General features: G+C 32.3%; 2 protein-coding genes across 8 annotated transcripts in view; one reads left to right on the top strand and one right to left on the bottom strand.

The window, feature by feature from the left end:
* The window catches only part of LOC106470963 (charged multivesicular body protein 2b-like), a 38,108-nt gene extending 28,419 nt beyond the window's left edge, over positions 1 to 9,689 (top strand). For all 7 annotated transcript variants that reach the window (XM_013931547.2, XM_013931545.2, XM_013931548.2 and 4 more), the window contains 2 exons: positions 7,357 to 7,463; positions 8,841 to 9,689. In XM_013931547.2, coding sequence (XP_013787001.1) covers positions 7,357 to 7,463; positions 8,841 to 8,948 — 215 coding nt within the window. In that variant the 3' untranslated portion in view covers positions 8,949 to 9,689. The remainder of the gene's footprint in view (positions 1 to 7,356; positions 7,464 to 8,840) is intronic.
* LOC106470962 (enoyl-[acyl-carrier-protein] reductase, mitochondrial-like) overlaps positions 3,455 to 11,869 on the bottom strand; it is a 14,684-nt gene continuing 6,269 nt past the window's right edge. Inside the window, 2 exon segments of the mRNA XM_013931542.2 lie at positions 3,455 to 4,070; positions 4,073 to 4,143. Of these exon segments, the coding sequence (XP_013786996.2) occupies positions 3,745 to 4,070; positions 4,073 to 4,143 (397 nt within the window). The 3' untranslated portion in view covers positions 3,455 to 3,744.

The following is an 11,869-nucleotide window of genomic DNA, read 5'->3' as shown; positions in this document are numbered from 1 at the left end:
ACCCCACCCACCTCTTTCCATTTTTGGAAATGCTCCCTTATATACACTTACTTCTATATATTAAAATTTAATGTTTTGTTTGATAATTAAAAACTGATCAGATAATAAGATAATTATTTTTCACAATAATTGAAAATATGTGTTCACCACTGATGGAGATCAAAAAGTTCTGTATACAGTTTTTCAAGATTAAAGTATTTTGGTTAAAGAGTACAGGAAGTAAAAACAAGCACTACTGTATGACAGGGGATTGTGGGAATTTTATAACATTTTGAAATTATAAATATGAAAAAAAAAAAAAAAATCAAAACTCACTTTAACACAAGTTTGGAAGCTACTCAAGGCCAAATTCTCTACTTCCCAAACTTATTTCTAATACTTTTCAGTGGTGTAGGAGATTCCAAAGCTTCTTGAGCAATTACACTAACTGATACTTGTTTTGTGTTTATTTTGTTGGGTATAAGTTAACAACTTAATTTTTGGATTTTTTTAGACAACTACAACATCTTATAATAGTTTTTTTTTATATCTATTCATGTTTTTGTAATAAATTTGTTACACTAAAATGACATTAATTAGCTTTGGATATCAATACAGTGTTAAAAAATTCTTATCCTAATTTTGATGTGTTGTGACATGAGTAAAATTGAAGTTAATCCAGTTGGCAACTTAAAAGTTGTTGTTAAGTAGTTTGCTAATATAAACTGTATCTCAACCACTATATCTGTCATATCCCAGATGGCTTGAGAAGCTCTGGTATTGAGCAAAAATCTCTAGTAAAGTACTTTATATAGCAGTTATAATGTGGTTGACATATTATTATATGCTTGTCTCTACATTTACTCTATGTTCTTATTAAATAACTATACTTGAGTGGTTGTTTTGAGTTAGCTAACAGTTATCCACCAAACAATTTTCTCTTAAACTTGCTCTAAATGCTATTTTACAGGTACATGAAATACAGCAAGCAATAATTTGAAAATTAAATCTCTGAATTCCCAGTATGCAAGTCTACAAGGGTATTCCTCTTAACTCTCTCAACACGGGGTCAGTCAATGTGACGACCTCGTAACCATAACTAAAAAATCATAAATTACTACAACAGTACCATAGAATTCAACTATAATTTATCAAGCTTAGTAAACAAGATGTATTTTACTCTAAAAAATACAAAATTTTGACCATACTAAAGACACAACCAACCTCATTGAAATCTTGGTTCAAAAGAAAGAAATGGTGCTAGCCATGTTAGAAAGGCTGAGAAAACCACTAATGGGACATTCTGATTGGTTATTCGTGTCGACAAATATAGAAAGAATAACAGAATGAAATTATTTACAGTTTGCAACAGTAGTATTTCATTTAATCAAAAGATAAACTGATCTTGCCCTGGAATGAAAAATAATGCAACACTGGAATGAAATGCATAATCATTTAGTGTAGTAGCAACCTTCACATATAAATTTTACTTTTGTGAGTCTTATCTGATTCTATTATCTTGGATACAGTTTTCACATTCTATTATTTTGAATATAATTTTGCAATATTTATTATAGAAACTTTCAATAATTTTTTCTCAGTAAATGTTGCCTGGAAAATAAATATTTCTAAAATAGATTAAATAAAAAGAGACAATTTACTCAAATGTTGACAAAAAATCAAGTAAAAATTTAGAGCATAGTAAGTTGTGGAAAGTCCTATCAATAAGCTCCAGTACACTAAGTGTTTCTACCAATTGACTCCCAGTAACAGAACCAAAACCAATAGTCGGGAAAGTCCTATCAATAAGCTCCAGTACACTAAGTGTTTCTACCAATTGACTCCCAGTAACAGAACCAAAACAAATAGTCGGGAAAGTCCTATCAATAAGCTCCAGTACACTAAGTGTTTCTACCAATTGACTCCCAGTAACAGAACCAAAACCAATAGTCGGGAAAGTCCTATCAATAAGCTCCAGTACACTAAGTGTTTCTACCAACTGACTCCCAGTAACAGAACCAAAACCAATAGTCGGGAAAGTCCTATCAATAAGCTCCAGTACACTAAGTGTTTCTACCAATTGACTCCCAGTAACAGAACCAAAACCAACAGTCCCACAATTCCTTGAATCTCTCTCCTAAAAACAAGGATTACACTGACAGTCTTCCTAACTTTAAGGATATATAAAAGTAAACCATACAAGTTCCCACTAACTATTTTCTGAGCTTTATCTTGCTGGGGCTTGGGGTTTTATTCTTTACATGTAACAGTTGTCCAAGTATTTCAAACACTTTTTCTTTGTTGAAGTTGGTTAGAAACGAAGACCCTTTTCCAAAATGACTGAGAACATGGTGGGTTCAATTTCTAATACCCCTGAAAAGGACCTCAAACAAATTAACATGTCTTCATTTCCTTAGATTCCAATCTTCTCAAAATATGGATCCCATTAAAAATCCTCAAATCATCATTTGGGTCCCCATAAAAAGATTGAATACTGATTTTAATGTTCACTAGTTTTTATTAACAAACCACCCAATGCTAAAAAGTGTTTAAATTGATATTACTGTCCAAGGCCTAAAGTTAATAAATTTTGTACAGATGCAACATATATCAAACACTATCTAGATTTGTTATAATACTATTTTCTGTGTTTTTAGGTTTAATTATATTTTTCTTTAAATTTCTTTTTTTTTTAAAGTTATAAGTTTCTCATGTTAATTAACTAAGTATTAAAATTTTCTGGTCAGATTTTAATATCTAGCAATTTAAGTGTTGATATTCCATTTCAATACTTGATGTTGATTAGGTAATAAAGATGTTTATCATAATTCTTGTTTGACTTGTCTGTTATAAAACTTCATCAGCTTCTGAAAGCAACTTTCTGGATAAGTGACCTTCAATTCCAGTTACTACCGACTGTTTTTGTTTAGTGATTTGGAACACTTTCTACTGAATATTTGTTTAATTATACTGATAGCTTCTGTTTCAAATACAATTTGACTTTTTTATGTCAGATTTAACAAAACTGTACTATTTTCTTTAGAAACAACAAAGTTCCTTCATTTTAAATACAGTTAATAAAAATGTCTCGTGAAAATAACTTGAAAATTTAGTCTTAAAAGTGTTTTGGCATGTAAAACTGTATAAAATTTAAATCTTTCTACATATTTTTTAAATACACATCAACAAGATACAAAACAAATTCGGATCATTTTGGCATCTGTCATTGTTAAACTTTTTTAAGTTTTTATGACATTTTAAATGGGCAAAATGGTGAATAAACATTTAACTAAACAAGATTACATGATGTATAAGTTTTTTAGACAGTTTTTTTTTACAAAGTTAGAATGTAAACTGCATACCAAGTACATGTTTATTTAATAGTATTCCACATGTCTTTCTTGAAGTATTCAGCAACGATGGATAATTATGTAGTGAGAAAACTAAATATGTCACCAAAAAATGAGAGAGGAAGAAACAAATATGGCTTTTACTTAAATCATAACAGCAAATACTTTTTCTTTGGTTCAAATGCCACAAAAAGAGCACTGTTTAAAACAAGATGTAAATTATATTAAAATGGACAGTAACAAATTTGAATCTTACAGAAATATGCAAAAAATAAACTACATTCTTTACAGCTGATCCCATTTATTGGTGTTTCAAGTCTACATTATAAGTAAGACATTTTCATAAATTAATCGTTATGATCAGCACAAATACAGATAAACTAAGTTACAAAATGCTGTTTAATTGCTAGAATATTTATTCCATAACTAACACCTGCTTTTGACTAACAAACGGTGCCATGGCCTTTTCAATTGCTTCTTTGTAATCTCGAAATGGTACTAATCGACTGTTAGGTGGCCTAAGCGCACCCTTTCGAGCTAGGTCACAGACAAAATCTAACATTTTCCTTCGCTCAGGACTGTCAGGGTGTTCTATGTTCCACTGAGTCATCCAGTAACCAAGGATTCGTGTATCTTTAAAGATCAGTGCACTGGTTGGTACGGTAACAGGTTGACGAGACATTCCACCATACGTCACCATGGATCCTCTTTTTGCAAGATGTCGCATCATTTCCAGGGCATTTTTCCACCAACACAATTAAGTGCAAGTTTGGGTTTGGGAATTTTCTTGAAAATGTCATCCATAACTTGAGATCTATATTATTTAATATAAAAAATAATATGATTGAATAATTATAACCTAAGAAGTTAAAATTACGTAAAAGAGAACATACACAGCATCATCACTTTTAGTACTCAAATGATGGTGAGAATTCTTAAAAAAAGCCCAATGTATCTTAATACATCAAAATACATGCAATTAATGGTCTACAATTCTCTGCACAAACACACACATGCTAAGACACTGGCACTTTCTTTGTTTGAGTGTTAGATCTTAAGACTTCTTATATCAAATTAGTTTGATGATAATCATCCAAAAAAAAAAGATTCTCTAAAGCAGCTGCTTGTACTATTTCATTGCATCATTAGTACTTGCTATATTTTGTATAGTATCCTATTTTAACATCACCTAAAGCTTCAAATAAAACAAGTAACAATAAGTATCACCTAAAGCTGTTTTACTTTATCATCCAATATAATACTTCATAAAATAAAAATTGATAAAGCATTGTTGCTTGTGATAACACTGAAGTGGAATGATGATATTATATATGCCAATCTTGGATTAAGTTAACAAAGTAAAAAAAATGATTATGAAAGCTTGAAGAGTGACTTCTTGTTCATTTTGATAAAGATGGAACCAAACTCAATATTTTAACCTTTTGGGTCAGGTTTTTAACTTTTAAAAACAATTAAGAAAAAATCGAGTACTTGTAATTTCATATTTTTATTTATGAAAAATGTAAGCTCTACTAGTGTTAATCAAAAACAGGCTGGATAATTGCTAAAATGAGTCTGAAGTTTGTATTAAACTGGCATATACAAAGGATTGAGTATGTTTTATCAAAAAATGATTTGTTATATGCAAGTCAGCAAGCAAAGTGGCAACCATAAATCATGTAAAGTTGAAGTGGAATGAAATGTATCACACCTACACTTTGACCTTGTTTGGCATTTCATAGGTAGTGTTGATTGCTTTTGGGAAGAAAATAATACAAAACATTCATACACTCAGACTATAAAGATGTGACGAAACTGGAAATTTAGTTCCCAAGATGGGCATATCTCTTGTATTTAATAGCACTGGAAAACAAAAAAATATGGATCAACTTGGGACACCAGGATCATCCTGAAGAAGACTTGCAACAAGTTATACTTCAACTATGGTACACAAAGTGAGGTATCTTTTACCAAGTGAGAATCTATGAACACACAGGTCAGTGGCAAAACCCATCCATGTGTCCTATGCATTATTATGTAATATAATCAAGAAGGATCTCCATCTGGAAAAGCTATACAAATCATGCGTACACAAGTTGCTTCCATGATACTTATGTTCAATTGTCATACCTTAAGCAGCTGAAGAATGAAATAGGTATTCATGCTATTCCATACTAAGAAATTGGATTGTTAAAATACGTGCTAGAAAACCATTGTTCTCATACAATAGATGGCTTATGGAAAGCTTGCAGGGAGGAGTAGTGTGTATTATACATGACAGTCTTATGCAGAGCCTTTTTCAGTGGAAACTACAAAGCAGGGCTATTGTAAAGATGCATGATCATCAAATAGAACATGATCTGAAGTGGTAAGCCTCCAAAATCGCTTTAATATAAAGTCCTCAACCCTATGATTTAATTGTTCTATTTACACACACACAAACACAAAACTTGGTTCTAGTACAGACTTGGTTCTAGTACAGACTTGGTTCTAGTACAGACTTGGTTCTAGCCAGACTTGGTTCTAGCTAGAAAGGTTGGGAACTACTGGTTTAAATAATATAAAATGATTTCTGAAACATTATCAAAACATTGCAAAAACTGGGGGCAGCATTGAGGATGATATGGAAAAGGAAAAATGTCTATGACGAAAAAAAACACTGATGTACCATGGCCACCAAAAGGTACTTCAGGTATAAAGAGGGTGGACGTTTAAGTTTCCTGAAAACAGAAGAACATGTGTTAAGATAAGAATGTAAAAGCGTACATTTGCAAACATAACAAACTAATTTTTCTGTAAAGTAAATATAAAGATAACAGTGTTACAATAGCTACTTGTCTTGCTTGAAAGCACAGTTCCAAGATCTCCTTAACTAGATTAGTGGAATTAATTCTTCAAATTGAAATATAATAAATGACCTTCTAGAACAAAAACGTTCATCACAGAATGTCTTCACTCCAGTATATGCAGTACTCCAACAGTGTTGTGTGAATGATGAATTACCATGAGGTTACTATTCACACTGTAAAGACTTTTGAGTTGGTTAAATCATTTATTGGAGGCCTTTAATATTGGTAAATCATTAAGTGTTATTGTTTTCTTCATTTCTAGTTGTGTTTACAATCACCTGATTAAAACTAGAACTTAGAATAATGTTACTTGTTTAAATACAATATCTTAATGAAAAAGATGGTTGGTCAGATTGTGTTAGACTAGAAGCTCCAAAGGTTTAAATGTTTTACTATAAATGTTGATTTTTATAAAATAATAAGAAAAACATTTACTTAAAAGATTTACTTGGTTTCATTTTATTTCTTTTGAGACATATGTGTGTGTTCCGCAAAGATTTCAAAGATAGTGGGCCTTTCAGTTTATGCTTCTTTGAAAGATAGTGGGTCTTTCAGTTTATGCTTCTTTGAAAGATGGTGGGCCTTTCAGTTTGTGCTTCTTTGAAAGATGGTGGGCCTTTCAGTTTGTGCTTCTTTGAAAGATGGTGGGCCTTTCAGTTTGTGCTTCTTTGAAAGATGGTGGGCCTTTCAGTTTATGCTTCTTTGAAAGATGGTGGGCCTTTCAGTTTATGCTTCTTTGAAAGATGGTGGGCCTTTCAGTTTATGCTTCTTTGAAAGATGGTGGGCCTTTCAGTTTATGCTTCTTTGAAAGATGGTGGGCCTTTCAGTTTATGCTTCTTTGAAAGATGGTGGGCCTTTCAGTTTATGCTTCTTTTTTTTCTTTGTAATTTCAGGCTGGCATGGCCAGGTGGTTAGGGCGCTCAACTCGTAATCTGCGGGTTCAAATCCCCGTCACACCAAACATGCTCGCCCCTTTCAGCCGTGAGGGCATTATAATGTTATGGACAATCCCACTATTCGTTGGTAAAAGAGTAGCCCATGAGTTGGCGGTGGATAGTGATGACTAGCTGCCTTCCCTCTAGTCTTACACTGCTAAATTAGGGATTGCTAGTACAGATAAGCCCTCGTGTAGCTTTGCATGATATTCATAACAAACAAACAATTTTTTTAATTTTCAGTGGACGATACCTTGAGTGCAGTTTTTGATGAATCTGGAGATGAAGAGGAGCAAGATGCAATTGTCACTCAAGTTCTAGATGAAATTGGAATTGAAATTTCTGGAAAGGTAAAAATGGATGATTTTGATCAACTTCATTTGTGGTTATATAACCTTCATAGAGTTTTAGCATATGGTTTGGGACAGTTAGCTTGGTAATACTTCATTAACCCTATTATGACTGGAGTGCACCGAACAGGTGTCAAATGGACTTTTGCATATCAAAATTTAAGTAAGAAGTATATTTCTAACTCTTTCAAAAGCATTTTACCCAAAGTATTTTAGAATTGATGTTTTATCAATTACACCACTTGGCAGAGGTGGAGGGGGGGGGGCACTTTCTGTCTGTGTGTCCATCTCTCACACCTGACGTCAATCAAACTTGGGCCCCCTGGAGAGTAACATGGGTGGGGGGTTGGTGTTTGAACCTGACTTCCCAAAGAGCCCTATTTCTTCCCCATCTATTGAAAAGGTATGTCTGCTTATAGATATATAAAATGTAACTTTCCGATCAATAATAACAAAATTTAATTATAAGATGAAATATTTTGAATATTATTTTTAAAATGTATCTCAACAAAATTTTGGAAATTTCACTACCTGCAAATGGTAGCAATACTTAATTCAATTACATTAATTTTTTAAGCAGAAACTAGATATTATTTAGAAAGTTTCGTGTAATCTTTCCATATTGAGAAGGAAAAAAATCAGGGATTATACAAAAAGGGTTAATCGTTTAATATGTAAAACAGTAACTCCATTCAATTCAACTAACATAAAAAAATAGAAGAAAAATTCTGCTTTCTGAATTTTTATTATTTATGAATATGTTCAGTAAATATTGTACCCAGATAACTTGAATATTTTACACCATTACCAGTGAAACAGGAATAATCCTTGTAAAGCATTAGAAGGGTTTCAACAGGTGTAAATTGATATTTAGAACACATTCTATAGACTTCAGTGTTACTTTAATATATTTTAAAGTTATATTTATATCAAAAACCACAAAAATGTATAAGATGTGCAGTATTTTTTGGATCCTTTTTTTTGTATTTATTTTTAGATTCCAATGTTTTGAATTTCAAGTGTTAAAAAAATAAGAAGTCATGCAGTAAGAGTCACTGTCAAATAATGAAAATTAAACATTTTTTTACTCTACATTAATAATTACTAAATATAATAAAATCATGTTTAAGATAATAAATCCTCCATTATTGGTAACTATTAAAGAAAAAGAAAGTATTAGTAATGGTGCATCAGTTAGCTCTTCTGGTCCACTAAGATTTTTAGCTGTGACTGTTATCGGTCTCGGTATAGTTAGGTTTATTGTTGTTAAAAAGCTTTTTCAAAATGTATTACTTTCCTAAGAAAATTTTAGTGTCAGAAGAAAAAAGTTGAAAAAACATGGAACAGAATTTAAAAAGTGGAATTTTCTTCATTTAGGTTTCTGATGCCCCTGCTGCCTATCAAGGCAAACTTGGAGAAACGTCCAAGGCTCGTCTTCCAACTGATGAAGAAATTGAAAAGCAGCTTGCCCAACTTAAAGCATAGAAAAGAATATTTACTTCTTTTGTATTATAGTCTTAATGAAATAAAAAAAAAATTCCAGTGTCTTGAAATCAAATGAGAAGAAATCTTATGCTACAAATGTTCTTAAATTATTGAAACAAGAATGATTTTACTGATGTAAAATTATGTTGACCAGCAATGTGACACTGGTAATTTAGATCATACTCCCTCTGTGCCACGTTTGTAGTGTGACTTGCAGAATATGCTTGAAGTAACTTAATTTGTTTAGCTTGTTTTATTTAGAATTACAAGTTGCTCTTAAAGTAATCCATTCCATTATTAGTTAAATATGCTTTGGTTCTATTAGGCCTATGCAGCCTGTTATTTTACTTAAACCTAATGGTGTAGGTGCCTTTGGTATTTACTTAAGCATTACTGATACTAAGCCCTCTTTCTCTGAAGATATTGTAATTATTTTCTTGAAATCTTAAATTCGAAAGAATAGTCTGATAAAATAAGTGTTAATTTCCAAATTTCATAATAGGTATAATTGTGTAACGAAATATTAAAACAACAGATGTAACAATAAAAATATTTTCATCATATTTAATTAAATATGTAAGTGAAAACATATAAAACCAAAGAACTAACTGATGTTTTTAAATGTCACCAACAAGTTGCAACTTGTACGTATGAGAAAAAAAGATATTTACCACAAAGACAAATTCAGGCTTTTATAATTTGTAAGTATTTATTAATTGATTAATAAATCAATTTTCTGGATATATTTGATTGAATCATTAATAAAACTTGAAGGTTAATGAAGAAAACTTTTCCATCTGATCTGACAAAAGAATCCTGCAAAGCTTAGGCCTTGGTTTAATTCACAGAATTGTAAAACATTGCGAATTTGCTAATAAATCTAGAGGTTTTTTTTTATCATGGCTGAAAGATCATTAACCGTAAATAATGATATGGCCAGTTTTTTGTTGTTTTTCTCTAGGCCCCTTGTGGTTCAATGGTTAGCCTGAAGGCTCATAATGCTAAAAACCAGGTGGGAACAGCAGAGATAGCCCATTGTTTAATTTTGTGCTTAACAACAAACACACTACGTTGGGTTTTAATTTGTAAGACTTTTTTGTAGTTGTTGTTTTAATTTTTTTTATCTACTTTCTTCTTCATTTGGGGACCAAAAGTTTAAATTAAGAACAAGTTGAAACTTTACTACACTAACAGGATAGGAAAAGAAAGAAAAGTGCAAGAAACTCAAAATCTGTAGTACTTACTGCCCAAGTTGTACAATAATGTAAGAAAAATGATAAATCTTATACCAAAAGGTTGTATCCTGCAAGATTAAATATTAGAAAATTCACATGAGCATTTAGAAATAAAAGAACAACTAAGAACATAAAGTTAAAGAAACTACCCCTTGGTCTACAGCACCAAAATTAACTGTACTCTTATACTATTCATCCATCCAACAAAAGTTTTAAAGAAACAGCTCAACTTAAGAATATACACTAAACATTAGTCAAGCCATCTCATAAGCTTAAAAAATTAACACAGAAACAATTTCCAAAAGAATAAGACTGCTTTCAAAACTTGAACTCACCACCCCAAATATTTAAATTTCACCTTAAGTTCTTTTCTTCATTACTTAAGACAGCCTACAGGCAGACCATCCAAACTCCAATCAACCAAATTAAGTCACCCTATTCCAGAGAAAAAGGTAATAATTTTAAGTCTCAAATCAGACACCTCTGTACTTTCTCTAGCATATTGAAATCTTTCTTTAAGTAAAGGGTAACGAAACTACATAAGCATTCCACCAGAGTTCCACAAAAGGCAGCAATGATCTTTCCAATCTTAAATTCAAAACCCCTCTATACTGATTCCAGAATTACACCTGCTCCCCACAGCCAATTGTTAATATGGAGGCCCAAATCACTCATCAAAAATCATATACAAATCACTGTCCTTCATCAGATCATCCTCGCATAAGAAGCAAGTCCATTCCAAATAACCCCACGTGTAAAGACTCCACTGATACACTGGGTTATCATCAAAATACCATTGGTTCACACCTTTAGTCCACAATTCTACACTTCTCAGTACTGAAACTCACTCAAGACTCTAGTCCTGCCACCAAATTCCCTTAAATAAATAAATAAAACATTTAGTAGAATCAGCTCCTTCTCTACATCACAAGTGAACCCAGAAATATAGTTATCGAGAGAAGCCTCCAAAGTGCTACAACATTGAAAATATCCCAAATTATACTACTGAAAAGCCCTATAATCACACAGTTCTGTTAAAAATTTAATCTTTCATCCATTTTTTAACCTTTTTCACCAATTCCACATGCATAAAATCCAGTAATCAATCTTCTGTGAGCCAATCTATCAAAACCCCTCAAAATGTTAAAATGTGTAGAGTAAGATGACTGAGGTGCTGACATCTGAATAGGGAAAGTCCTATCAATATGCTCCAGTACACTACCAGTTGACTCCCAGTAACAGAACCAAAACCAATAGTCGGGAAAGTCCTATCAATAAGCTCCAGTACACTAAGTGTTTCTACCAATTGACTCCCAGTAACAACCAAAACCAATAGTCACCGGCTAGAACCAAGTCCGGCTAGAACCAAGTCTGTACTAGAACCAAGTACGGCTAAAACCAAGTCTGTACTAGAACCAAGTCCGGCTAGAACCAAGTCTGGCTCAGAGCCAAGTCTGGCTAGAACCAAGTCTGGCTAGAACCAAGTCTGGCTCCGAGCCAGCAGCATACCCCCGACACATATAATTTGCTACAACAATTTAAGATTGGCTTATATTCATAAAAAAAGGTAAATCCCCCAGAAAGTTATCTGCACACACACCCCAAGAGTAGACATATCACAGGTTGGAAACAACTGATTTAGGTAATGAAATACTATCATATCTCAAACTTCAGGACACAGACCTA

Source organism: Limulus polyphemus, unplaced genomic scaffold (genome assembly GCF_000517525.1).
Source record: "Limulus polyphemus unplaced genomic scaffold, Limulus_polyphemus-2.1.2 Scaffold4323, whole genome shotgun sequence".
In the NCBI taxonomy this organism is placed as follows: Eukaryota; Metazoa; Arthropoda; class Merostomata; order Xiphosura; family Limulidae; genus Limulus; species Limulus polyphemus.
Note: the sequence above shows the minus strand (reverse complement) of the source record. Positions and strands in the feature narration are given on the sequence as shown.